At 43.7% G+C, this 26,241-nt stretch overlaps 2 protein-coding genes across 3 annotated transcripts; both read right to left on the bottom strand.

Moving 5' to 3' along the window:
- Positions 1-1,552: 1,552 nt before the first annotated feature.
- On the bottom strand, positions 1,553-11,045 carry SLBP (stem-loop histone mRNA binding protein). 2 transcript variants are annotated; one of them, XM_083502206.1, is made up of 8 exons: positions 10,856-11,045; positions 10,096-10,224; positions 9,730-9,834; positions 6,908-6,967; positions 5,238-5,369; positions 4,637-4,786; positions 4,089-4,173; positions 1,553-2,431 (listed from the first exon to the last, which is right to left on the bottom strand). In XM_083502206.1, the coding sequence occupies exons 1-8, from the start codon at positions 10,900-10,902 to the stop codon at positions 2,351-2,353; spliced, it is 789 nt and encodes a 262-aa protein (XP_083358332.1). In that variant the 5' UTR covers positions 10,903-11,045; the 3' UTR covers positions 1,553-2,350. The 2 variants fall into 2 exon arrangements, with proteins under 2 accessions (XP_083358332.1, XP_083358333.1); XM_083502207.1 differs by lacking the exon at positions 10,856-11,045 and adding an exon at positions 10,607-10,690.
- A 3,140-nt stretch (positions 11,046-14,185) lies between these two features.
- On the bottom strand, positions 14,186-25,948 carry TMEM129 (transmembrane protein 129, E3 ubiquitin ligase). Its single transcript, XM_083502208.1, has 4 exons — positions 25,645-25,948; positions 22,381-22,855; positions 21,273-21,432; positions 14,186-17,155 (listed from the first exon to the last, which is right to left on the bottom strand). Exons 1-4 carry the CDS (start codon positions 25,847-25,849, stop codon positions 16,907-16,909), a joined length of 1,089 nt encoding a protein of 362 aa, XP_083358334.1. The 5' UTR covers positions 25,850-25,948; the 3' UTR covers positions 14,186-16,906.
- Between the last annotated feature and the right edge of the window lie 293 nt (positions 25,949-26,241).

Below are 26,241 nucleotides of genomic sequence, written 5' to 3'. Positions count from 1 at the left end.
GGAGCAACACAAGAGTATTTTCAGATTTGGGTTGATGACGTGCTGTTTTTCTCAGAAACAGATGAACAGGTGGAGAAGTTTGCCAAAGAGCTAGGTAAACGATTCAAGCTTAAACAGCTTGGTGCTGTCAAAACCTATCTAGGTGTCATTGTTGAGCGTACACAGGATGGAAGCTTTTTGCTCAGCCAAAGAGGTAGAATTGAGCAATTGCTTCAGAAAATGAGGATGAGTGATTGTGCAGGAGTGAGAAGTCCTATGGAGACTAGTTTTGTGAAGGACAGCCAGCAAGTAGAACGCGCTGCGTTCAAAAATACTGAAGTGTTTCAGTCAGCCCTAGGGAGTTTGTTGTACTTGTCCCAGTGGAGCAGACCTGATATAGCGTTTGCTGTCAATCTGCTCAGCAGGGAAGCTTCAAACCCTCGTGTGCAAGCCTGGAATGGCATCAAGAGAGTTCTGAGGTATTTGCAGGAGACCAAAGACTCTTGTCTTAGGTTGCCAGCACAAGAAGTCAAACTGACTTGCTTTGTGGACTCGGATTGGGCTAATCTTGAGGATCGCAAGTCTGTGTCTGGCCTAGTGGTGAAGTTTGGGAACTCAGTAGTCGGATGGAGGTCCAAGAAGCAAAGTCTTAAAGCGCTCTCGTCCACTGAGGCTGAATTTAGTGCTCTTTCAGAGGTGTGCAGAGAAGCAGAGTTCTATGCTTGCTTGGTGCAGGAACTCTGCGAGGTGGATTCTCAGCCAATACGTGTTTTCGAGGACAATCAACCATGCCTGCGTTTGGCATTCAGGTCAGTTCAAGGCTAGAACTAAACACCTAGACATTCGCTTTTGGAATGTGTGCCAGAGTGTTCAGGAGGGATTAGTTGCACTGAAGTATTGTCCCTCTGCCAAGAACCTAGCTGATGGGTTCATGAAGCCACTCACCTTCCAAAGACATGGGGAATTTTGCAAAGGTCTGGGTTTGGGACGACCAAGGGTCGATTCACCCCTCAGGCGCGAGACAAGAGGGGGTGTTGGGTGTAGCGACGGGTTAACCTTCTGCGTCTCGGGGCTGAGAGGAGGCGCGTACAGGGGAAGTACGCCAGGACATGATGAAAGCAGCTTGGAATGCTGTGAGCTGAGTGAAAAGTGAAAGCAGTTTTGTTACGCAGCTGCAAACTGAGGGAAGCACGCAGAGAAAATGCAGCTTGAATCTGATGGTGTTATTAATTGTAAATATGCTACTTTTGAGCAAATAAAGGGATATTAGGACAGAAGAAACGTGTGGGACTTGATTACTGCTCTTTTGACACACACCGATGCGTAATTCTGCTAATTGCTTTATGACCGCTACAAAGCCACCCTGCGTAAACAGAAGCCACAGAGGCTCGCAGGGGAAGCATGGCTGGGCGCCAAACAATAAAGCAATAAATCTACCTAACATGCTGGCACTGTGATCATCAGTTTCCAGGTGGAATGACAGCACTGATTAAAGCAGCCTCAGAATTTGATCTTTCATCTCTTTGCATCTTATTTGTAGAATGTTTTCATGACAGTGTTTGCACCATACACATAAAGATGTACTTGCTTTATTTATGCCTTATCCCATACAAAACAGCAACTGTTTTAGTAAAAAGTCTATAGCTTTACATTATGAAAAAAATAAGTCAACAGTCTCCAAAGTTCTGTTCATTAATTCTTCTTTAAAAGTTTGTGAAGTTCTGCACACAACTATTTACAAGCATCAATTCAGAATAAACTTGAGAGCTGACACCATAAGGTGGACCTGGAAACTGGGTCAAAGCCTTTTATCATAAAGAGCCTGTTCACACTCATTACCTTGTTATTGCACACATGTTGTCAATATCTGGACACAAAGGTTCGAGAGGCATAAAATGCCACCGCCTTGTGCTATCAACAAGTGGTCCTTTGCAATATGAATTATAGGACAGACTGGAGAACTACTACTTGCTGCCTATCATATTCTTTGTCTATGGACAAGAGCCAGTAGCTCAGCACCGATGCTGAAGTTCTCCTTCTAATGTGTCAAGTGTTCAAGCTCTTCAAGTGTGTCAACATTGTTTGGGCTGGTTTATCTTCTGGACTATAATTAAACTGTTTATAAAGCTACCTCCTGAGTATACATAAAATTAGGCAATCACTCAATTACATATAACTCAAGTTTTATGCTTTGTATAAAAAAAAGTAGTCAGGCGAAAACATTGATTGCAATTTCACCGCTGCCATACTCCAGTTCTCCAGATTGTTAGATAAGACAGTTTCAGGTGTATGTGTCTTCTGAGTAAGACATTCTTTTCTCAAAAAGCAGCCAGTAGAATGCATGCTTTGCAGTCATAAAGTATGTCAAAACCTAACATGTCTCCAGCTCAAATTCATCTTCCACCAGGTGGTCAATGCTTCTCACTTTAGTGGGTGTGCCTGTACAGTTTTCCTAAAACAAATGGAAAACTCGATTAACAAACAAGAAAAATAGATAAACTATTATTTATTTATTTGAACAATTCATATACTGCTTAGCTACAATTGTCTCTAAGTGGGGTACGGAAAATCTCACTCCTGAGTATTCATTCTTAGTGCAATTTTTTTCCAAAGTACAGTGGAACCTCAGGTTACATACCGTCCTCCTTACAAATGCTTCGGGTAACGAGCTCCACTAACCCAGAAGTAGATGCCCCTAGTTGCAAACTTTGCCCCGGGATGTGAGCGGAAGTCGCATGCCAGCAGTGCGGCAGCAGCAGGAAGCCCCATTAGCGAAAGCACACCTCATGTTAAGAACGGTTTCGGCTTAAGAACAGACCTCCGGAACGTATTAAGTTCGTAACCAGAGGTACCACTGTAAAGAATTGTATCTTGCCAAGGGAATCCAATAGCACATAAGGGCAACTAGATGGCTTTAATTTTTCCCAAGTTCTGAATACCTCTCCCTCACACCATTAGGGTTTTTCTCAGGAAGAAAAAGGCAGATCTGTGAAAATTTAAGACATTTTCCCTTCCTGTTCAACATTCACCCTCTATCTACTACTCACTCACTCACTCAAACCTCATTTTTTATGCCATCATTGCATCACACCTTCACTTATAACTTAATTACTGAAATTATTCTCTTTTCACTGCACTTTTCACAAAAAGCCACAACCTCTACACCTCCAGGTCTTTCGTAAAGAAAATCTTAGCAATTGTAATATTGAATCATTCATGACATCACAGCAGCAGTCAATGGCAATAAGATTTTGAACCACCACCTTTGTTTATCTCAGCTTTTGTAAATTTCCTATGACTGTGCAAATCATCCTTTTCCCCTTTTGTTAATTTCCTATGACTGTGCAAATCATCCTTTCTCCCCTGTAAACCTTTACGTTCTATACTGTAATGTGACACTTCAATTATTCCTCTGAAGACACAGAACAACTTAAAATAATGTCCATGCTATGTGGGAATGGAAAAGGAAAACTGATCATCAACTTCCTGTTGTTTGTGAAACCTCTTCCTCTACAATTGCTAAAGCGCTGCGATGCCATAATAGTTAAAATTATTCTAACTTATGGTGGGAGGTCACTCTGAAAAATGTTCATAATGCAACTTTTGTCAGATATGTCAATCTGGTTAAGGAAAATGTATCACCTAGCAAAGCAAGGGCTGTATACTAAAGGCAGAAAATGTTGGCGGGGTGGGAGGAGAGAAATGACAAATGCAAGTATGTGAGGTGGTGGGAAAAGCATACACAAACATACTAAAGGAAGGGGAAACACATTCTGTACCGGGTGGGCAGATAAAAGAGGGACCGAAGAGGTATGGGAAGGTGGAGAACACAAGGGAAGAAGAGTTTTACAATGCCTATGGAAAAAATAGAGGTGCTATGTACCCTGATGAGGTAGTTTTGGAGACAAAAATAAGCAGATACTGGGTAGTTCAACATCAACAAACCCAGCAGTGCATCAGCTGTTGGCAGTCCACTAGCTTTTGGCAAGCAGCTGGTACCTTTCAGACTTTGTTGCAAGATTGGGTTAATCAGTGATCTAGCACCCTAACAGTAATGGATACTGAAGCAGGACTAACAAAATATTTATTCCAGGGTTCAAAGTACTTACATCATTATCCTGAGAGCTTCCTTGTGACCCAGCAGAATTGCTTCCTATAGATTCTGTTTCCATGTCACCAAGATCAACAGGACTACTATGAGGGGAGAAAAGCAATTATCAGTTATTCATTTTTGACAGTTATATATTGCCCAAGCAATGTCTACGAGTGATCAGAACCAAGATTCCAGGCCTATGGTTTCCAAGTTTATACATCTGGCCCCATAGCTGTATTTTGATAGCTACTTAAGCTTGGCAATGCTGGTTTTTAAAACCTTTAACAGTTCACATACTTCTGGGAGTTAAGGCAGTCTTAGTTCTGAGTCACACAGTTATATGTGTATAAATGCTATTGAAAATCAATATTCTTAAGCTCACCCGTTACACAGATTGTATGCTAAACTTTGCTATAAAACGAAGTCTAAACTGAATAACTCTCTTAAACCTAGCTATATTAAGGAGAAGATCACTATAACTGAAATTCTTAAGATCTAAACAGACAGTCCCTCATTCTTTTAAGTTATTAGTTTCTATTCACTCTAAAGATACCTGGTACTTACATTACTTGCATGTCACAACTTCTCTCACCAGGAGGGTCCCAAAAATGAAGTGCAACTTTCCACAGTCTGATTTGTTGGTCCCAGGATCTTCGGCTATATTTCTTAAATTTATTGGGAGTCCTTGGATGAACCCCTGGAACTCGTAGACACCTGGAACAAAAATTAAAAACTGTTTACATGGCATTTTAATCCAAGCCATGCTTTTATTCCAAATGAAAGAGCAAGTATTAATTACAGTAATTTTTAATTAATCAAAATCTCACTTCATTAGTGTCATTCTTTGTGCTTACTATTGCCTTTAGCAATTTAGCCAAACAGTTGCTTAATTTAACACATATCTGAATGCTTCAATTTAGAACATTATCTGCCTGTATACTTCAAAAGACAACTGACCTGTTCAAGTGAGTAATCACAGAAATGCTAAAACATATTCAAAAATTTAACTAAAATAAGACTATGGGTGAAAAATAGCTATATTCTTTAACGAAGGCAGTATATTAGAATCAAGCCATACTTTATGCTTGCCATAAGTGTCTGCAATGAAACCAGTAGCAAGTTATAAAAAAAACCCCAAATGTTCCTGGTAAACAAGAAAACATACTTTGGAACTTCTCGAATATATCTGTCATATGCCAGTGTGTTCTTCCCATAATTTATTTGCTTCTGTCTCCTCATCAGAACAGCCTCATCCGTCTCAAGTTCCACTGCTGCTGTGGACTCCTTGGAGTCAGAACTGAAAATATAATGTTGATTTTAATTTTTTTAATCTACCTTTTTCATGACAGGTTAACAGCACTATATAAATACTAACGAAGCTGTAACACAATATGGTATAGGTGTCCCCCGAGTTACACAGGGGTTATGTTCCAGGCCCCTACACTCATAAAGTGTAATTACGTAAAATGGGGAGCACCCCACTTTTAAGGAAGGCACACAGGGAGGAGAGACTCAGCCTGGAAATTGCTCAGGGTTGCTGCCCAGCCTGTCTGCCTGCAAGGAACCAGTGCAAGAAGGGCGCCACCAGAACTGGTGCCAGGAGGGGGGTGCAGGCACGCAATGGAGGAGAAGCAGAGAGAAGGCACCTCCCACCCTGCACTGCTGGTTGATCGCAGGCAGCCATCCCTCACTCAGGCAGAAGCCCTGAACAAGGGGAGGCCAAACTATTTATTTAGTAGTGGCCAACATAAATGCAGATGCGCATAGATGGTGGTGGGATGCTGTACTGCCCTCCTAAACCCTCCACCCACTCTGCTATATAGAAGAAGAAGAAGAAGAAGAAGAAGAAGAAGAAGAAGAAGAGGAGGAGGAGGAGGACGACGACGACGACGACGACTTTGGATTTGATATCCTGCTTTGTCACTACCCTAAGGAGTCTCAAAGCGGCTAACAATCTCCTTTCCCTTCCTCCCCCACAACAAACACTCTGTGAGGTGAGGCTGAGATACTTCAGAGAAGTGTGACTAGCCCAAGGTCACCCAGCAGTACCATGTGGAGGAGCAGGGAAGCGAACCCGGTTCACCAGATTATGAGTCCACCGCTCTTAACCACTACATCACACTGGCATGCTCTGGTGGTACCCTTTAGATTGGACTACTGTAATGCACTTTACACAAAGGCTGCCTTTGAAGGTGTTTGTAAACCCCAATTAGTTCAAAGCACGGTTACTGGGGCTATGTGTTATGATCATACTAAACCAGTGGCTCCCAATTCTAACTAGACCCCAATCAATATCCTGGGCTCAGTTCAAGGTGTTTGCTTTTAAGCGCTTCTCAGCTTAGGACTGGGGTACCTATCTTACATGTGCATGTCTGTACAGTAAAATCTTAAGCAAAGGTCATTCTTTTGCCATCCGGGGCAGTGGGTCATCACCTCTCAGTAATGGTATCCTAGCTTTGCAATACTCTGTCCTGAGAAGCTTTCCTAAAAATGAAAAAGTTCTCATTTTGGTGCCAGGCAAATACCTTTTTTTATTTTTCTAGGCTTTTAAAACTAAAATTGTGTTACATTTGGTTTGAGATTTATGCAACTTCTAGAACGAAAGATTTTGGATATTTGGGTGTAGTATTTTATATTGTTATTTTGTAAGCCACCTCCAAAGCATGCTGAAGGGTAGAGTAAAAGCACTCACTAGTGAAGGACTGATAATGAGGGCTAAACAGACGATACATTAAAGAACAGGAAAGCTCTAGCTTTTTCATAGCTAACCAGAAAAACAGTACAGTTCAAAATAAGCATTTCACCACACCCAACAGATGAGTTTTTGACTCTTACCTTCCAGAAGACAGCTTCCTCTCTCTTCCATATTCATTTATCAAGAGTTTTCTTTTGTATCTACAAAATGTACTTTTATTTTAGCACACATTTCCACTATTTTAATATCATAGCCACTCTATTACAGTATGAAGATGCAGGACCTTTACATAAGGCTACTAACTGCTGAAACGTTAAATCTTGGTCACCTGATATTGAGGCTTATTTAATAAAGACTCAGTTGAGTAGGACCCATTCAATCTCTTCATAATCAGAACAGTTTCTCCAAGTTAAGAAACTGGAAGCTTCTCCCAAAAACCTTTACATCTGACGTCATTACTGCATTCAGCTTTAGGCTATGTTGCCCGTGTAATAGCTACAGCGTTATCCTTTTCCCAAGCACTTAACAGCGTAGGTGCATTTCTTTCCAGTTTAACAATCCCACTCATAACAGTGATTTACCAACTTTACAACTTTAACATTACAATGATACCATGTGGCTCAGAGGTGGCAAATTACTGGCCCACATGCTAGGTGGGAGCCCCCTCACCTCTGTATCATTTAGACTTCAAAAAGTATTCCCCTTTTCTTAATTAAGAAAATTACTACACATAACGTTAATATCTTTAAAATATTAGAAAACAAGATGTAAATCCTTCAATCATAATTACAATAAATAAATAGCTTTAATTGTTTTATTCAAGCAGACCATAATAATCATTTCCTAATTTATTTTCCCTACTTGAGCTATACTCCCCAAATGTTAAGCATCCCTCAACAAAGAAGACAGATTCACTCAGTCTTGCAATAGAAAGCAAGCATTTCAGTGCAGGAGGCCTGGAGATATTACTGCTGGAAAGCCATGGCCCTTCCTTTCCCATGCACAGCTAGAACCCCTTCCCCACCTCCATTTAGGATTGAAAACAGCCTTTTAACTGTTGTGGATATTTTGCAAGCATAAATTCCTGTGCAGGTGAAGAGGTGATCTTTAGGGATATTGTGGTTGGGGAAGATTAACCCTCCCCTCCCTAGCTGCAATGCTCATGAAGATCTAAGACAAGAACAAAAAGCAATCAACTAATATAGCTTACTAGGTCGCTTCTCAGGCTGCTCGCATACCAATACACTTATCCAAAATGGGTAGTTTTATCATTACATAATTGTTTTACTATATTTTATCCCACTTTACAGACCAATTATCGTCTCTCAAAGACTTACAATAATAAAGTTATAGTTATATTATAACTTTGTACAGTATAACATAATCAATAATTGTTTTTGTTGCCAAATGAAAAAGACCAAAATGTTCTCTTTTTCGGAATATGGGAGTTTTCAATATTATTATTCTCAACTCACTGCTCAGAGGAATAAATCACAATGCTCCCACATTCAGAATAAGATCTACTTCCAGCATCCAAGTAAGACAGTTAAAATTTGGCCATCTCATCAGTACTAAAACACGTAAATGTAATAGGCTGTATGATAACAATTACAAAGTTATTTATTAGAAACTACATCTCAAAAATTAGATACAGCTTCTCATACTGTCAAAATCAACATCATGACATAATTTTAATATATTATTTCACAATGTTGATTTTGACACAATGAGAAGCTGTATCTAATTTCTGAGAAGTAGTTTCTAGTAGATACCGTATTTTTCGCTCCATAGGGCGCACCTGACCATAGGGCGCACCTAGTTTTTAGAGGAAAATACGGAAAAAAATATTCTGAATCAAATGTTGCACTAAACTATTTAAAGCAGCAAAGCGGGCAGCTCCTGTCCACTTTGCTGCTTTAAATTGAGCCTCAGAGGAAGGTAGGAAGGGGAACCATGGCTTATCTAAGTCCAGTTAATAACGTTGAGCCTGACTTATGGCCATCGAGATTAGCCTGGCCGTCTCAGTGGAAATCTGGGGAGGCTGGGGTGGACTTTCAGTGGTCAAAGTGTGGTTGTGTCTTCCTGCCCGGCATCTATTTCCTGCCGTCTTTCCCCCTGCACCCTGCTTCGAGGGAAGGAAGCGGAGCCATGGATCCTCTGCTCGCAACTGCAGTGGATTCCCTCCACTTTGAAGCAGGAAAGTGGGAGAGGAGCTGCTTACACGAGTGTAAGCTGCTCCCCTCCCACTTTGCTGCTTCAAAGGGAGCCCAGGAGGAGGGAATCCTCTGCAGCCGCAAGCAGTGGAGGATCCATGGTCCCCTTCCTTCCCTCCTCCGTAGTTGATTTGAAGCAGGAAAGTGGGAGAGGAGCTGCTTACATGAGTGCAAGCTGCTCCCCTCCCACACTGCCGCTTCAAAGGGAGCCCGGGAGGAGGGAATCTGCTGCAGCTTCCCCCACCTCCCGCAGAAGCCGTGCACTCTTTAAAGGGGCTGTGCGGCTTCTCCTGGCTTTTCTGGGAGGTGGGGGGCTTCCCCCACCTCGTAGAAAAGCCTGCAGGGGCCGCACAGCCTTTAAAGAGGGCGCCGCTCTTGGGGGCTTTTCCCCCAGGAGGGAGAAGGGACTGATGCGGCCAGTCAGTCCCTTCTCCCTCCTGGAGAAAAGCCCGCAAGAGCGCACGAAGCTTGTGTGCGGCTCTTGAGGGCTTTTCCCGCGTGCCTCCCCCCTGCATTCGCTCCATAGGACGCACACACATTTTCCCTTGCTTTTTAGGAGGGAAAAAGTGCGTCCTATGGTGCGAAAAATACGGTAACTTTGTAATTGTTATCATACAGCCTATTACATTTTTTTTCAATTGGATTTGCGTAATATAGGCACTCTGGTGGTTTTGATCTCATCAGTAGTAGGCAGCCACTGAATATTTCTACATCCCAACAAATATTTTTAATGAATTATGCAGCCATACCTTGCCATTTCTTTATTAACATTAGTCCGCATTTCATCTTCTTCAACTGCACTTCCCCAGTCTGAACATCGTGAACGGGGTTTATGGCCTTCTGGTGTTGTGAAACTATAAACCAAATCCCAATAAATATAGAATTGCAGCTTTAAAACAATATTTTTAAAAGTACAATAAAATGTGTCCTGTACCAGTAGGCCCACAAATTAAACAATTCAATTTGAATTTTTGCATTTAACGTCCTCTAAAAGTGTAGTATACACCTAGTATGCTGCAAGTGCATAATCAGTTGTCAAAAATTGCTGCATATCATCTATGCATTAAAAGTTAACTTTAATTGTGCTTTAAGTTCAGCATACTTTATATACATACCTATCTGGCCTACTGTCTGACAAACTGCATGTATTTTTATCATCAGAATTGGACATGCTTGGATCATGTGTGCTTCTGTGTTTGCCATCTGCTCCACGCTTCCTTCCTTGAGTCCAACGAGCTGGTGGTCTGTGAGGAAGCAATCAGAAAGTGAAACTGTAAACAATTTTGTATATGTAGACTATAAAGTTGCTAGAAAATGCTTGTTGGGGAGGGTTGTGGGGTTGTTATTGGGCTGCCATTCTCGTTTTTATTTTGATTATGCATTTTGTGTTTTTATATTGTGATTTTATTCTGTGAACCACATTGAGACTTGCAGGTATAGCCAGTATACAAATTTTATATATACATAAACAATGAATTATTATTATATTATATTAGCGATTATAATAAACGATGGCTGAACTATTATCAATAAAAAATAACTTAAAATTATGAAATTTGGGGGGGGGGGCGTTACTCGCATAAACAAATATTTCTCCTTTCTTCTTGGTTCCCTCATTTGCCTTACCAGGGTCTCCTTCCTTCTCGGTGACCTACTTCACAGAAACCATAAAAGGCAGATTTTGGGAATGGGGGTGTTGGGGTGGGAAGGAGTTTCAAGGCCCTCTCGGCCCCCTCACGGCGCCCTCCCTTCGCCTCGCCGGCTGAGGCACGAAAGGCGGCCCTCGACACAAAGCGGGGCCTGGGTCGCCTCTAGACCCCTCCCCGCCCCCACCCCCATCCCAATTCCCCTCAGGAGGCGGCAGAGGACACGCACCTACTGTGAGCGCGGCCACCGAGCGGGCTCCGCTGACGCGACGACATGGCTGAGCCGGATAAAAACAGAAAATAGCCGCTCTTTTCTCCCTCAGCGCCTCGCTCCCGCCGCCTTCCTTCCCTCCCGCCAAACAAGAAACGACTGCGCTCCCCTCCCTCAAGCGAGCCTCTAGAGACAGAGAGCGCCTGCGCGGACACCGGCTGGGCAGCTCCTACCATTAGGGGCGCGCGGCGGGGGGGGGGGTTGTCCTTGTCACACGGTTTCGCCTTCGCGGAGAGCAAACCGCTTTGGCGAGATATGCGTGTATGTGATGTGTGTATAACCCAGTTTAGCAAGGGGGAGGGGCAAAAGCGGCAGTCTCGATTCCCCCCCTCTCCCCTCATAGATTAGTTACCCCCACTCAGCGATGAAGATGGTACGTCCCCCAAGGGCTGCGCCAATGGGAGCTTCTTCTGAGCTGCCTGCTCCTCCCCCGCCCCCGCCCCGCACATAAGCGCGCGCTTCCCTTTGTCTGCCTATTTTGCCTCGCTTTTCAAAGGCTCCGCCCACTCGGAGGGATCAGTTGGCGGGAAGGTCTGAAATGCAAATGCAGACATACGACAAATGGCAAAAAGAGGCAATGCCCCTGCCAGAACTGGATTTACGTATAAGCTAAATAAGCTATAGCTTAATAATAATAATAATAATTTTTATTTATACCCCGCCCTCCCTAGCCAAGGCCAGGCTCAGGGTGGCTAACAAGCAATAATAAAAACAAGTTGAATGAATACAACTTAAAAACAAGATTAAGAAACAACATTAAAATATTGAAACATTAAAATATTAAAATGCAGCCTCATCACAGGAGGAGAAAGGAAAAAGAAAAATGAAAGGGGGAGGGAATCAAATTGGCTCCAAGCCAAAGGCCAGGCAGAACAACTCTGTCATAATAATAATAATAATAATAATAATAATAATATTTATTTATACCCCGCCCTCCCCAGCCAAGGCCGGGCTCAGGGCGGCTAACAAGCAATAATAAAAACAAGTTGAATGAATACAACTTAAAAACAAGATTAAAATACAACATTAAAATATTGAAACATTAAAATATTAAAATGCAGCCTCATCACAGGAGAAAAGAAAAAGAAAAAAGAAAGGGGGGGGGGAATCAAATTGGCTCCAAGCCAAAGGCCAGGCGGAACGACTCTGTCTTACAGGCCCTGCGGAAAGAAATCAGATCCTGCAGGGCCCTGGTCTCATGAGACAGAGCGTTCCACCAGGCCGGAGCCAGTGTTGAAAAGGCCCTGGCTCTGGTTGAAGCTAATCTAACTTCCTTAGGGCCCGGGACCACTAGGGTGTTGCTATTTATGGACCTTAAGGTCTTCCGTGGGGCATACCGGGAGAGGCGGTCCCGTAGGTACGAGGGTCCTAGGCTGTGAAGGGCTTTAAAGGTCAAAAGCAGCACCTTAAATCTGACCCTGTACTCCACCGGGAGCCAGTGCAGCTGGAAAAGCACTGGGTGAATATGCTCCCATGGCAGAGACCCCGTGAGGAGCCTCGCTGCAGCATTCTGCACCCGCTGGAGTTTCTGGGACAGCTTCAAGGGCAGCCCCGCATAGAGCGAATTACAGTAGTCAAGCCTGGAGGTTGCACAGATCACTGTGGCCAGGTCAGGGTGGGAAAGGGAAAGGGCACCACTCTCTTGCCCCCCCCCCCAATTTAAAGGAAAAAAACCTGGATGTACATTTCCAAAATATAAATAAAACCTACATACAGCAACAGTGTTTTGTGTTGTGTAGGCTCTGATGATGTACATCTTTTGTTACGTGTAAATGACTTTAGATACCTATTAGGTCCATAAGTTACCATATAATACTAATAATAATAATTTTTATTTATACCCCATCCTCCCCAGCCAAGGCCAGGCTCAGGGCGGATAACAAGCAATAATAAAAACAAGTTGAATGAATACAACTTAAAAACATTATAGCATAACAATATAGCAATACATAGCACACAGTCAACACAAAAAACAGCCACAATTTGTTGTTGGCAAAGGACAGTGGACATATAAAGGGCCCTTCAGTAGCTTAAAAGGTAAAGGGACCCCCGACCATTCGGTCTAGTCGTGGCCAACTCTGGGGTTGCGGTGCTCATCTCACTTTATTGGCCGAGGGAGCCGGTGTACAGCTTCCGGGTCATGTGGCCAGCATGACTAAGCCGCTTCTGGCGAACCAGAGCAGCGCATGGAAACGCTGTTAACCTTCCCGCCAAAGCGGTACCTATTTATCTACTTGCACTTTGACGTGCTTTCAAACTGCTAGGTGGGCAGGAGCAGGGACCGAGAAACGCGAGCTCACCCCATCGCGGGGATTCAAACCGCCAACCTTCTGATCGGCAAGTCCTGGGCTTCGTGGTTTAACCCACAGCAGCACCCGCGTCCCACTACTGAGCATACTTAGTCCTTATTGAGTTGGGGGTTTTTGTTCCCCTCCCCTTAAAATTCCCATTTATTTAAAAAAAGTACTCCTGCAATCCTTGACAATCACCCCAGTGATGGTTGCACTGTCTTTGTACATGGATAGTACAATTCTGGCAATATTACTGGCACGAGGATAATTTCCTCGTTTCCATGGGACCACAGCCATGTGATTACCAAATCATGTCCTTACATTGAGGCAATAAGCAGTACAGGCAAGTCAGGCAAGGAGAGTAACTGCAGCGCAGCTGACTCAAGTCACAGAAATGCCAGGGAGACGAGAGTTGGTGGCATTGTCAAAAGGCACCCAGCAAGCAAGGGATAAGAGGAGCTCTGCAATCCTTAAGTGATTCATCTAAACCAGAAAGAACGTTAAGTCCCAGGAAGCCCAAAGAGAATTGTTTTGATTACATCAGTGCAACTAAGGGACCATAAATATACAGAAGGAAAGAACACTGGTGTTCTCTCTCTCTCTCTCACACACACACACACAGAGAGAGAGAGAGAGAGAGAGAGAGAAACGGTGTAAAGGACCCCTGGACGATTTATGCTTGGTCAAAGGAAACTGTGGTTGCGGCGCTCATCTCGCTTTCAGGCCAAGGAAGTCGGCGTTCGTCCACAGACGGCTTTCCAAGTCATGTGGCCAGCAGGATTTAAACAGCTTCTGGCGCAACAGGACACCATGACGGAAACCAGAGCGCACAGAAACGCCGTTGACCTTCCCGCTGCAGCAGTACCTATTTATCTACTTGCATTAGTATGCTTTCGAACTGCTAGGTTGGCAGGAGCTGGGACAGATATACACACACTCTCTCTCTCTCTCTCTTCTGCCCGGAGGGTTTGTGCATTGCTAATTATCCATAAGCAAATACAGAAGCAACAAAAATGAGTTCATGTATACTAAGGAAGTGAAAAAACATGGAAGGTTGCAATACATCGGGGGGACGGGGGACAAAGAAGGTAGTATTACAGAGGACCCTGGAAATGATCTTTTATTTCATACAAGAAAGAGATGTTGGAGAAATGTTTACAGTGCGTCCCTTCCAATCATTCAGAGTGGAGCCTCTTTCAGAGCACCCTCAAAGACCCACTAAAAGATCGCAACATGAGTTACTTCCTGGAGTGAAGGATCAATAATGAGGAAACAGGCAGTTGCCCCATGGCAGTTACCCATAACAGTTGAGAACTAGAATTGCATGTCTCTTCACAGTGCAGAGTCTTTGCCCAATTTCCATGGGGGTAGCTGGAGAAATAGCGTACAATGGCAAAATAACAGAACACAAAACAATTCTTGAGCAATCCTCCAGCAAAACTACAGGGTGACCCCACAAGCAAGAGCTGGATAATCCTCCAATTTAAATCACTGCCAAGCGAGTGGGAGACAAAAGAGTTGAAACTGCAGATCAATGCCTGCTTCTGGTTCCCCTCCAGTGGGTTGCTCTACAAGACGCACAGATACTTGTAAGGCACCTGGGCAGAGGCATCTATCAAAGGAAATATTCAGGGCATAGACCAACAAAATAGCAATGCAGATGCAACCCATGTTTTCGCAACCTTGATAACCACTGTGACCTTGTCTATCGAGGCAATACATAGCTGTAATCCATAGGGACCTGTCCCTCTGTTTCTGTACAAATGCATTAGAGGCAGATAGCAGCTCCAGTCTAATGGTGTACACCCAGATGGCAACCGGGTGCTAGTAAAAGTAAAGGGACCCCTGACCGTTAGGTCCAGTCGCGGATGACTTTGGGGGTTGCGGGGCTCATCTCACTTTATTGGCCGAGGGAGCCGGCGTACAGCTTCCAGGTCATGTGGCCAGCATGACTGAGGCGCTTCTGGCGAACCAGAGCAGCGCACAGAAACGCCGTTTACCTTCCCGCCGGAGTGGTACCTATTTATCTACTTGCACTTTGACGTGCTTTCGAACTGCTAGGTTGGCAGGAGCAGGGACCGAGCAACGGGAGCTCACCCCATCGCTGGGATTCGAACCGCTGACCTTCTGATTGGCAAGCCCTAGGCTCTGTGGTTTAACCCACAGAGTCACCCACATCCCAACTGGGTGCTATTGGAGTTCAAAATGCTCAGGGAAACCTGCCCCTTGTATGATGAGACCACAAGGCTCTGCCTTAATATGAGCAACAGATCAGAATTATGTTTCAATTTATGAGACAGTGGTCAAGCCTTCTTGTTTCCTGGAACTGAATGTAAACAGACTTACTATGGCTTGTTGTATTTTCCCACATCATAGTAGTAGGAAGAATAGTAACTGCATGTCAGCTAGACTAGCCTCAAGGTTAGTAAGGTTAAGAACATATCTCATACATGTGAAAACAAGTTACGGAGGGGGGATAGGGGAAATCCAATCAGCAGGCATTTTAAATAAGTGAAGTTCAATTTCATACAAATTAAGGGTAAGTGAAGTGTCATCCTTCTCATTTAATAATGGGAGGCCTCTGAAGATCAAGGAAAAGCAAGTGCAGAGATTCCATAAAGATTAATATTGATTTACAAAGTAATATGATTGCATTTTAAGATACTAATCTATTTACAATAGTTTGTATCTCATGCACAATTGGTCTATTCGGTGTCTCATCTGAATCCCAAGCTTTAGAAGCTGGGGCAGCAACAAGCATTAAAAAGTTCTGACCTAAAGATTTTCTGATACATATTCCATGACTAACAGAAATTGTCCCATATTTCCCAGAATCCCAGCCAACTATGGTACTTATACATCTTATTTAATAAACTTTAAAAGGGGGAAAGCCCATAGAACATTTACTCTTGCAAAATCAGATGTTCTATTCCAGGGCAAGTATTTGAGACTTCTGTTTCAAGAGAGAAAGCATCCATGTAATACTAGATTCCTGAAACCTTAACACATGTACTTTTATACTGCGACTTTTATTCTGATTTCAGGCATAATACAATTGTGATCAGTTCACCAGCCCAGATGAGACTGGTTATGTATTGTTTAATAGGCAAGCCCCCAACCACTACTGAGCAGATGGGCTCCTCCTCCTCCTTCTTCTAATATGCTATGTAGCCAAGAGCTGAACTGATTGGCTGTATTGCTCAAAAAAGTTAAATTGATGATCACCCCATTTTGTGCTACGTATTTCAACCTGAACAGGTCTCGTGACGATAGTGGCCAGAACTGTTCCCTCCACTGCTAGGTTATGTGGGGAGACTATTTCTGGCAACCCACCCCCTCACCCCTGTGTTTCTCCCAACCCTCCAAAGCGGATGGGAGGAGGCAGCGTAATCAATGGAAATTGCCTCTTCCCTGTTCCACTAGTGGAAAGGACAGCTTTGAAGGCCACAGGGTTCCCTAATTCTGCTTCAGTAGAGGTCTGATGCGATTCTAAACTATCACTCAATATTTAATGTAACCAAAGGGAGTAGCCAAAGCTGGTGAAAATAATCATTTTCCGTTGTTTGGTTGCAGCAATTAAAAAACTGAACCAATAGAAAAATAATTAGAAAGACAACAAAGAGAAAGTCCCCATGAACAGAATAATAAAAAGTAAACAGCAGGTGGATTCATCCACCTTTGAAGTACATTCAGATTAAAGGAGTGTTCCGGGACCTGTTCATCGTATAACACAAACATCTAAAATGCAGAATTTGGCTCTGCAGGTTGGGCAAGGCACGCGGCTTGAAAGCCAGGTTTCTGGGTGCTGCTGGTCTTGCCGGCTGGCAAACCATTTGCCCATGCAAGTCAGGCACCACATGGGACGACAGTAGCATTGTTGGCACTCGCCTTCATTTGGCTCTTGACAATTCTTCAGAAGCTTGACATTTGCAGTAGTTTGCATACACCCAATGCATGGGTCTAGCTCCTGCAGACAGAGAGAGGAAAAAATACGTCACAATATAATTATTATGTTTTATTTAATATATAGTGCCATCAATGTACATGACACTTGACAGGATGTCATAAGCACACAAAAAGTGGGGGGGGGGGGGGGAAGAAAGAAACTAATGATCTGTCTGAAGTAACCAACTATTTTTTTCGGTCACTGTTAACACAAATGATTGCCACAAATTTAAACGCCACCTAGTGACATGATTTTGGGGTGTTCTCACCTTAGGCTGTTACTGGGTAAAAGTCATCTGCACCTGGGTTCTGCCACTCATGAGAAAATGTATACGCATGGTGTATTTTAAATTCATGACATCTAGCTAGCTGTTGTCCATGGAGTTTTCTTGGCAGGGATACTGGAGTGGCTTGCCGGTTCCTGCTCCAGGTGGATCACGTTTAGTCAAAACAACCACTATGACCTGTCCATCTTGGGTGGCCCTGCTCATAGCTTCTCCGAGTTATTCAAGCCCCTTCGCCACAACAAGGCATTGGGAAAGGAGTACGACAAGGCTGTATATTGTCTGCCTGCTTGTTTAACTTATATGCAGAATTCATCATGCGAAAGGCTGGGCTGGATGAATCCCAAGCCGGAATTAAGATTGCTGGAAGAAATATCAACAACCTCAGATATGCAGATGACACAACCTTGATGGCAGAAAGCGAGGAGGAATTAAAGAACCATTTAATGAGGGAGAAAGAGGAGAGTTCAAAATATGGTCTGAAGCTCAACATCAAAAAAACAAAGATAATGGCCACTGGTCCCATCACCTCCTGACAAATAGAAGAGGAAGAAATGGAGGCAGTGAGAGATTTTACTTTCTTGGGCTCCATGATCACTGCAGATGGTGACAGCAGCCACGAAATTAAAAGACGCCTGCTTCTTGGGAGAAAAGCAATGGCAAACCTAGACAGCATCTTAAAAAGCAGAGACATCACCTTGCCAACAAAGGTCTGTATAGTTAAAGCTATGGTTTTCCCAGTAGTGATGTATGGAAGTGTGAGCTGGACCATAAAGAAGGCTGATCGCTGAAGAATTGATGCTTTTGAATTATGGTGCTGGAGGAGACTCTTGAGAGTCCCATAGACTGCAAGAAGATCAAACCTCTCCATTCTTAAGGAAATCAGCCCTGAGTGCTCACTGGAAGGACAGATCCTGAAGCTGAGGCTCCAAGACTTTGGCCACCTCATGAGAAGAGAAGACTCCCTGGAAAAGATCCTGATGTTGGGAAAGATGGAGGGCACAAGGAGAAGGGGACGACAGAGGACGAGATGGTTGGACAGTGTTCTTGAAGCTACCAGCATGAGTTTGACCAAACTGTGGGAGGCAGTGGAAGACAGGAGTGCCTGGTGTGCTCTGGTCCATGGGGTCATAAAGAGTCGGACACGACTAAATGACAAAACAACAACAACAAAGCTAGCTGTTCCTTGGAAAAAGCTGTTATTCTATTTAGAGGTGAGTCTTTCTTACCAATCTGTCTACTTAGCTATAAGCTCCCCACCCCCTGAACATTTTCAGTAAAAGTTTTAAAGCTTTTTGACACCCACTGAAGGAGAACTCCTCCCATCAGCTGAATTTCCAGCAAGTGTTTTTCAAAATGACTTTGAAAATATTTTTAATGCGTTAAAAACCACAATCCAAGATACATTTCCTTGGAAGTAAATCCCAATGAAGCCGCTTGGACTTTCATTTGAGTAAACAGTTGGCTCACGTAGAAGATGCATAATTTTACAAGCCTAGCTATGCATACAGTGAAGGAAAAAAGTATTTGATCCCCTGCTAAATTTGCCCGTTTGCCCTCTGACGAAGAAATGACCAGTCCATAATTTTAATGGTAGGTTTATTGTAGCTGTGAGAGACAGAACAACAACAGGAAAACCCCCCAGAAACCCAGAAGATATAAGTCAGAGATTGATGTGATTTATAATGAGTAAAATAAGTATTTGATCCCCTATACCAGGCTACCTGGTATCTTCACTGTATGTAATGAGCTGAGATTAGAAGCACCTGCTGTAAGGGAAAGATCTTACCTGTAATCCCAGCTTATTACAGTACCTGTACAAAAGACACCTGTCGACAGAAGCAATCTTTCCAGCAGTACTAGAACATTTCTTTAAAAAGCTAAAGGGAAATACATGGGGGTTTTTTTTGCTTGTGGTAACTTTGGAGGAACTATTCTGTCTCCTTTCTGCTTCCAAAATGCTTCCAAAGCAGGCCTTTGCAACTGAAAACCCTGAAGCTCCCTGAACTGTCAATGCCCAAAGAACCAGTCATAACAAAGCACACACATCTAGATAAAGGATTGGATCCAAAAATAAACAATCTTGAAGTTCCTGGAAGGAAATCTTCTACAGTCTCCTCAAAAGCCAATCAGTTCTTTAGATTAATTAGCAATTCACCAATGGTTAGATAGCAGAACAATAACTCAGATTTGTTAAAATAAAAAAAATTCCTTCCAGTAGCACCTTAAAGACCAACTAAGTTAGTTCTTGGTATGAGCTTTCGTGTGCATGCACACTTCTTCAGATACACTTCTTCAGATTTGTTAGGAGACTTGACAGCTGAATCCTGTTTATCAGAGGGGCCTTGAAGATTAAAGCATTCCCACAGACAACCAGATTCTTTGAGTTGTAAATTAACCAGATAACCCATTCACACTGAATCCACCAGGACAGCTAGGTGTCAAGAAGCACAAATCAACTAGAAACCCCCTTTCCTACTGAGAAAGGAGACACCCAATTTACACTTCTGAAGACACTTTCCCAGAATTCTATAGTGTTTGGCTCTCCCATAATGCTCTCCTTTGGCATGAGCCAAAGTTTTAACTTGCTAAAAGTTCCCAACTTCACTACAGCCTGTTTCAGTCACTCACACAGGGATACTAAAAACTTATAGTAGATGGAATTCAACTGAACAGTTCTGCTTGCACTTTTGGCTCTGCAGCAGAAATTCCTCTCCTTTCCTTGCACATTCACCAAATAGGTTCTGAGCTTGCCCCAGTCAAATTTAGGGGATACTTGAGAAGAGGGGAGGAATGTTCTGCTGTGCAGCAAGAAGTGCTCGCATTAGTGGAACTGTGTAGTTTAGTTGGATATTGTCCCCATTGCTGAACTTGCTATATGCAAAATATTGGTTTTTAAATGGCCAAGTGCATGCTTAAGATATACCATATTTTTCGCTCTATAGGACACACTTTTTCCCCTCCAAAAATGAAGGGGAAATGTGTGTGCGTCCTATGGAGCGAATGCAGGCTCCTTGGCTTCAGCGATAGCAACGCAAAGCCTCGAAAGCACAGAGGGAGCGCTCCCTCCGCACTCCGGAGGCTTCGCATTGCTTTTGCTGAAGCCTGGAGAGCGAGAGGGGTCAGTGCGAGTTCCTGCTGCATTCTGGAGGCTTCATGTTCCTTTCGCTGAAGCCAGGAGAGCAAGACTCTCCTGGCTTCAGCAGAGAGGGAGAGCTTCAGCTGCTTCGCTGAAGGGGCGCTGAGCAGAGAGGGGGAGAATTTTTTTTTCTTGTTCTCCCCCTCTAAAACAAGGTGCGTCCTATGGTCGGGTGCATCCTATAGAGCGAAAAATACGGTACTTCAGAAGATATGAAGCAGATCCTGTCACCTGAGGCTATTTTTTTAAAATAACTTTTATTTTGCTTTTAACAGGTACATATAAACAGGTACATATAAATATAGACAACCAACATTACAAAGGAAAATTCCTTAATAGTAATGGGGGAAAAACTACAAAAACTACAAAAAATATCAAAGTACATAACACAGAACATAAGCAACTATGGGAAAGATAAAAGAAAAGAAAAAAGAAAAAGAAAAAGGAAGATGAGCCAAAGCAGGAAAGCTCATCTTTTGTACACTTCCGTCAAGCTCACAACAGATCATTATTCTTATCAATTAACTCTTATCAATTAACCTCTTATCAATTAATTCTTATCAATTAACCTGAGGCTATTTATATTCAACAGGGAAGCTGGTATTTGGCAACATACTCTAGGTTTAGTCATAATCTACCAGCTTGCCCACACTCCACCAACTGTGAAATAAAGGCAACTCGAAAAAATAAGTTATAATCTCCAATCTTGAACCTACCTGATTGCTTGAAACACTGTATGCCTGATTAGTCTCTACCAAAGAGGTAAAGGTTTCCAGAAACAAGTCACTGAGGCTCTGATGTATGACCACATTAGCAGCATTACGGATGGGAGCATGGAGCTTTTCTCTCAGTTCGCCATATTCTGTTGAATTCAGCCTAAGACAGATAGAGTTTCATATCAGCCATTTGCAAGTGTAAAAGAAATTGTACTTTGTATTTTATATGTGAGCTTTACAGAAAGGAGACACAGTCTCAAATACCAAGCCTACTTTTATCTCATTTTAATTACAGACTAGGAACAAACAAATCCATACTGTTTTTGCAGCATATTATATAAAAAAATCACAACCAAATTTCAACTTTTGTTTTTCAGTGTGTTATTTAAATGTCTTAGATGACTGAAAACTCTCACTAGCATCAAATGAGTTTGCATATGACTCACAACGTTTTATGCATTCATTTGTGCCTCCACAAACTGGAGGGAAATGTTTTGTTAAAGTCTCCTCCATTGATTTGAAAAGCACTTTTAAAATGACTAGGTTGAACACTGATATCCTGCCATTAAGTGGTTCAAGCTATGCTAGGGAAAACACTCAGGTGTCTAACACTCGGGCAAACACTCAGGTGTCCAACGTAATATACCAGTGTTAAAAGTACAGTATCTGCATTGGTTAAGTTCAAGGTTTTGTGGCTATTTAAAGCCCAAAACAACTTGGGACCAGGATGCTTAGCAGCCCACCTCCCACAAGTACAAACCAAGCCAATCTTTATGATCAGAGGAGATCCTATTGGCTGTTTCACAGCCACCAGATTGTCACTTGATGGAAACAGGCCTTCTTGGCGATAGCACCCATCCTCTGGAATGCCCTCACTTGAGTAACTTGTGAGCAACAGGCAACACAGACCTTTAAAACCTCTGAAACTCTTATGATTACCCAAGTTTTCCTGAGCTCTGAATATATTTAATTGAAACAAATTGTACCAAATTATCACATTTAGGCAATCTTGCTTTAAAAAAACAGCTCTAACCAAGAGATAGTGGAATATTGTATTGAGATCACATTCCCCTTGACAAAACTAAAAAAAAAAATATGCCCATTTTACCGGATAGTAAAAGGTTTCACATGAGGATTAATACTGGCAACACGAATTGTGAGGAACTGTGCAGGCATGTTTGAGTCCGGCAAGAGTTCATGCTGTCTGGAGTCCACCACAGTTAGAAAGATATCTCGCTGCTGCGCAATATGTAGACAGTATGTGGTCACTTTCATGATCCAGGTGTCTGTAACAATGACTCGGGCTCCCGGGGCTCCCGTAGCAAACTTGTCAATCCTCCTGAATTCGATGTTGATAGAGGAAGCCACTGCCCTCCAGCCTGACTGTGGGAGGGCATAAAGGGAAAGGGTCTTGACTAATGGGTGGTTATTCCAGCCATTTCGTGACCAGTAATATATTAGGATACCGGCAATGGTTGGGGCAAGAACAGCCAGCAATAAAAAGACTCTCCAGCCTTCTGGAGCCTGATAAAAATTGCAAAGTTGTTTCTCGGGCGCTGCAAAGCACATGCCAACATAGTAACCTGCAAGGGAGAAAAAAAGTACTTTTAGGAGAGAGAGAAAATAACCTGACATACATGTAGGTGTTACTTATGAAATAATGGGTTTCTGTGCAGTCAGTCTGAAACGGGACCCAAAATCCCCATTTTTCCTCCTCCAAGGGAGCATTTCTAAAATGCATTAACTTGAGCTCTTGAGTCAATGTATAAACAGAAAGCCAGCTGTATAAACAAGTGCTCAAAGCCCTCTCCTTTATCAGTCCGTGACGGCAATGGATGGCCTTGCCAGTTCCGAGTGGAGCAGGGATGGCACGTCTGGATCTTATCTTACATCCTGACCACAAAGACACACAGACCTTGTCAGGTCTGACAAGAGACCCGGGAACGGCGCCAGGAGTGCTCTTAGAGTTGGTGACCTCCTGCCCCAAGATAAGAGCATAGGAACAAGAACAACCTTTTATGGTCAAGAGTACCGGAACAGGAATATCTGTTTATGGTCATGGATGTCAACTTACGTGTATAAGCTGACGTGGTTGGATTCCTGCGGAAGCGGGGAGAGGGTGCCTGGAGGATATATATACTGCATGAAATTTCTCATTTCTTTGGACTTGCTGTGAACTGACCACGCAAGTGCCTTCTGCTATCCGGAGAGCAGAATAAACTCTTTCTCTGAATCAACCTCGGTGTCATTTGACTTCCTTTCTCCCTCCTGGGCGCAACACAGACCCCACCAATCGGTATAGTCTAATAAGGCTACACTTAAAGCTTCCAACAAGAACCTAACATCTTGACAGTTCACATTTCAGACACTGAACTTCCACATATCCTTCTCTCATTGTAAACACTCTTCCCCCTGCTGCACTTTCATCCCCGGAGACACAGAGAACCCTACTTGAACTTCCCTTCCAACCATCTCTTTTACATGCGTCTCAAAGCAAACGAGCAAAGTGAAACCTTACATGGCAGGCTTAGTTTTTCTAGGGATACAGGTGTAGAACGGTGAAGAGAGAGCAGGAAAGGAGAAACAGAAAAAAAGGGAGCAACCGCTTAGGAACTTTTCCCCAGCGCACATGTTCGTGGGGCCCTCTCCCCAGGCCTCTAGATAGGGAATGCCTTCGCAAAGGCAAAAACATTCCTCCTTTCCCAGGCCTTTGGCTTGATTCAACCATCTCTGGACTTTCCAATTGTGGAGGGCATTGTTTTTGTTTGTTACTATTTTTATTTCATTTCTTGAATTTACATCTATACCCAGAGGTCTCAAGGACGTTCACAGAATGTCCTGCGTTTTTGCGCTTTTAATATTGCAAACCACCCTGTGATCCTGGGGTGACGGCAGGGCCGGATTTAGGTTTGATGAGGCCCTGTGCTACTGAAGGTAATGGGGTCCTTAATCTGTCCAGCTGTCCTTTGTCAACAACAAATTGCAGCTGTTTTTTACGTATGCTATATGGTAATTTATAGACTGAATAGGTATCTAAAGCCATTTGCACATAACAAAATATGTAATTTATCAAAGTAATGGTTGAACTGAAATACAGTTAAGAAGAAATTTTTTAATAGTTCTAGTCACAGGTAGGTAGCCAAGTTGGTCTGCTGTAGTCAAAACAAAATAAAAAAATTGTTTCGACTACGGCAGACCAACACGGCTCTACCTGTAACTAGAACTATGGAAGACACCACATTGGCATCTGAAGAAGTGTGCATGCACACGAAAGCTCATGCCAATAACAAACTTAGTTGGTCTCTAAGGTGCTACGCGGATTGCAGGAGTACTTTTTTAAATAAATGGGAATTTTAAGGGGAGGGGAACAAAAAACAACTCAATAAGGACTAAGTATGCTCAGTAGTGGGTGGCGCTGTGGGCTAAACCATGGAGCCTAGGACTTGCTGATCAGAAGGTTGGCAGTTCGAATCCCCACGACGGGGTGAGCTCCCATTGCTCGGTCTCTGCTCCTGCCAACCTAGCAGTTCGAAAGCACGTCAAAGTGCAAGTAGATAAATAGGTACCACTCTGGCGGGAAGATAAACGGCGTTTCCTGCGCTGCTCTGGTTCGCCAGAAGCGGCTTAGTCATGCTGGACACATGACCCGGAAGCTGTACGCCGGCTCCCTCGGCCAATAAAGCGAGATGAGCGCCGCAACCCCAGTCAGTCACGACTGGACCTAATGGTCAGGGGTCCCTTTACCTTTACTAAGGTGCTACTGGAAGGAATTTTTTTATAGTGAAATACAGTGGTACCTCTAGATACGAACAGGATCCGTTCCGGAGCCCCGTTCACATGTAGAAGTAAACGTAAGTAGCGATGGCACATCTGCGCGCACGCGCGTCGCTTTTTGCCGCTTCTGCGCAAGCGTGTGACGTCATTTCGAGCGCCTGCACAAGCGGCAAAACCCGGAAGCCACGCGCTCCGTTACTTCCGGGCTGCCGAGGAGCGCAACTCGAACGCGCTCAAATCGAAGCGCATTCAACCCGAGGTATGACTGTACAATTTTTTTGCCTTTTAAAAATTTTAGGGGCCCCCAAGAGAGTGGGGCCCTAAGCTATAGCTTCTGTGGCATATACACTGGCACTGGACCGTGAGGGGCAGTATACAAAGATGATGATTATAATAATAATAATAATAATAATAATAATAATAATAATCCAAAGAAATAAAAATTAATAATGATCCAAATAAATAATAATAATAATAATAATCCAAAGAAATTAATAATAGTAATAATAGTAATTCAAAGAAATAAGGCAAATGGTAAGGGGCCCGCCCTTCCCCTCCTCCCCCCGCAGCCCCCTCTCCCTGCCTCCCGCTCACGCACCGAGGGGCAGCAGGGCGTGGGCCAGGAGAGTGGCGGCGCCGCGCCGGAGGTGGTACTGGACGAAGGCCGCGTCCTCGCTGCCCAGCCAGCCGCCCAGCAGGTTCTGCACCGTCAGCCCGGCCAGGTGGAACTCGTTGGGCGGGAAGACGAAGCAGACGGCCAGCACCACGTAGGCCAGGCTGAAGGTGGCGGCGGGGCTCTCCATGCGGGCGGGCGGGCAAGGCCGCTGGAGGCCCCGGGAGGCGGCGAAGGCCCGGTCCGAGCTCCAGGCCGGGCTTCTCCCCGCGCGCGGTGCACTCTGGGAAGTGTAGTCCAGGGGGCAGCGCTCAACCAGCCTCTGTCGGAGCGGAGCTGGAAAGGACACTCTGCCCGCGGGGAAAGTGTCCGATGGTCCCAGAGACGGGCACTCGAAGCACGGAGGGCAGGAGCCCCCAGAACCCCAGGGCCGGATTTCCTTATGAGCTAAGCAAGCTATAGTTTAGATGAACCCAAAGAAAATTAAAGGGGGGGGGGAATCTGGATGTACACTTCCAAAATATAAGATAAAATGCAAATAAAATAAAACCTACATGCAGCAACAGTGTTTTGGGTTGTGTA

This window comes from Podarcis liolepis (genome assembly GCF_965112155.1).
Source record: "Podarcis liolepis genome assembly, chromosome: 5".
NCBI lineage: Eukaryota > Metazoa > Chordata > Lepidosauria > Squamata > Lacertidae > Podarcis > Podarcis liolepis.
The sequence above is the reverse complement of the archived record's forward strand: the minus strand, read 5'-3'. Positions and strand labels throughout refer to the sequence as shown.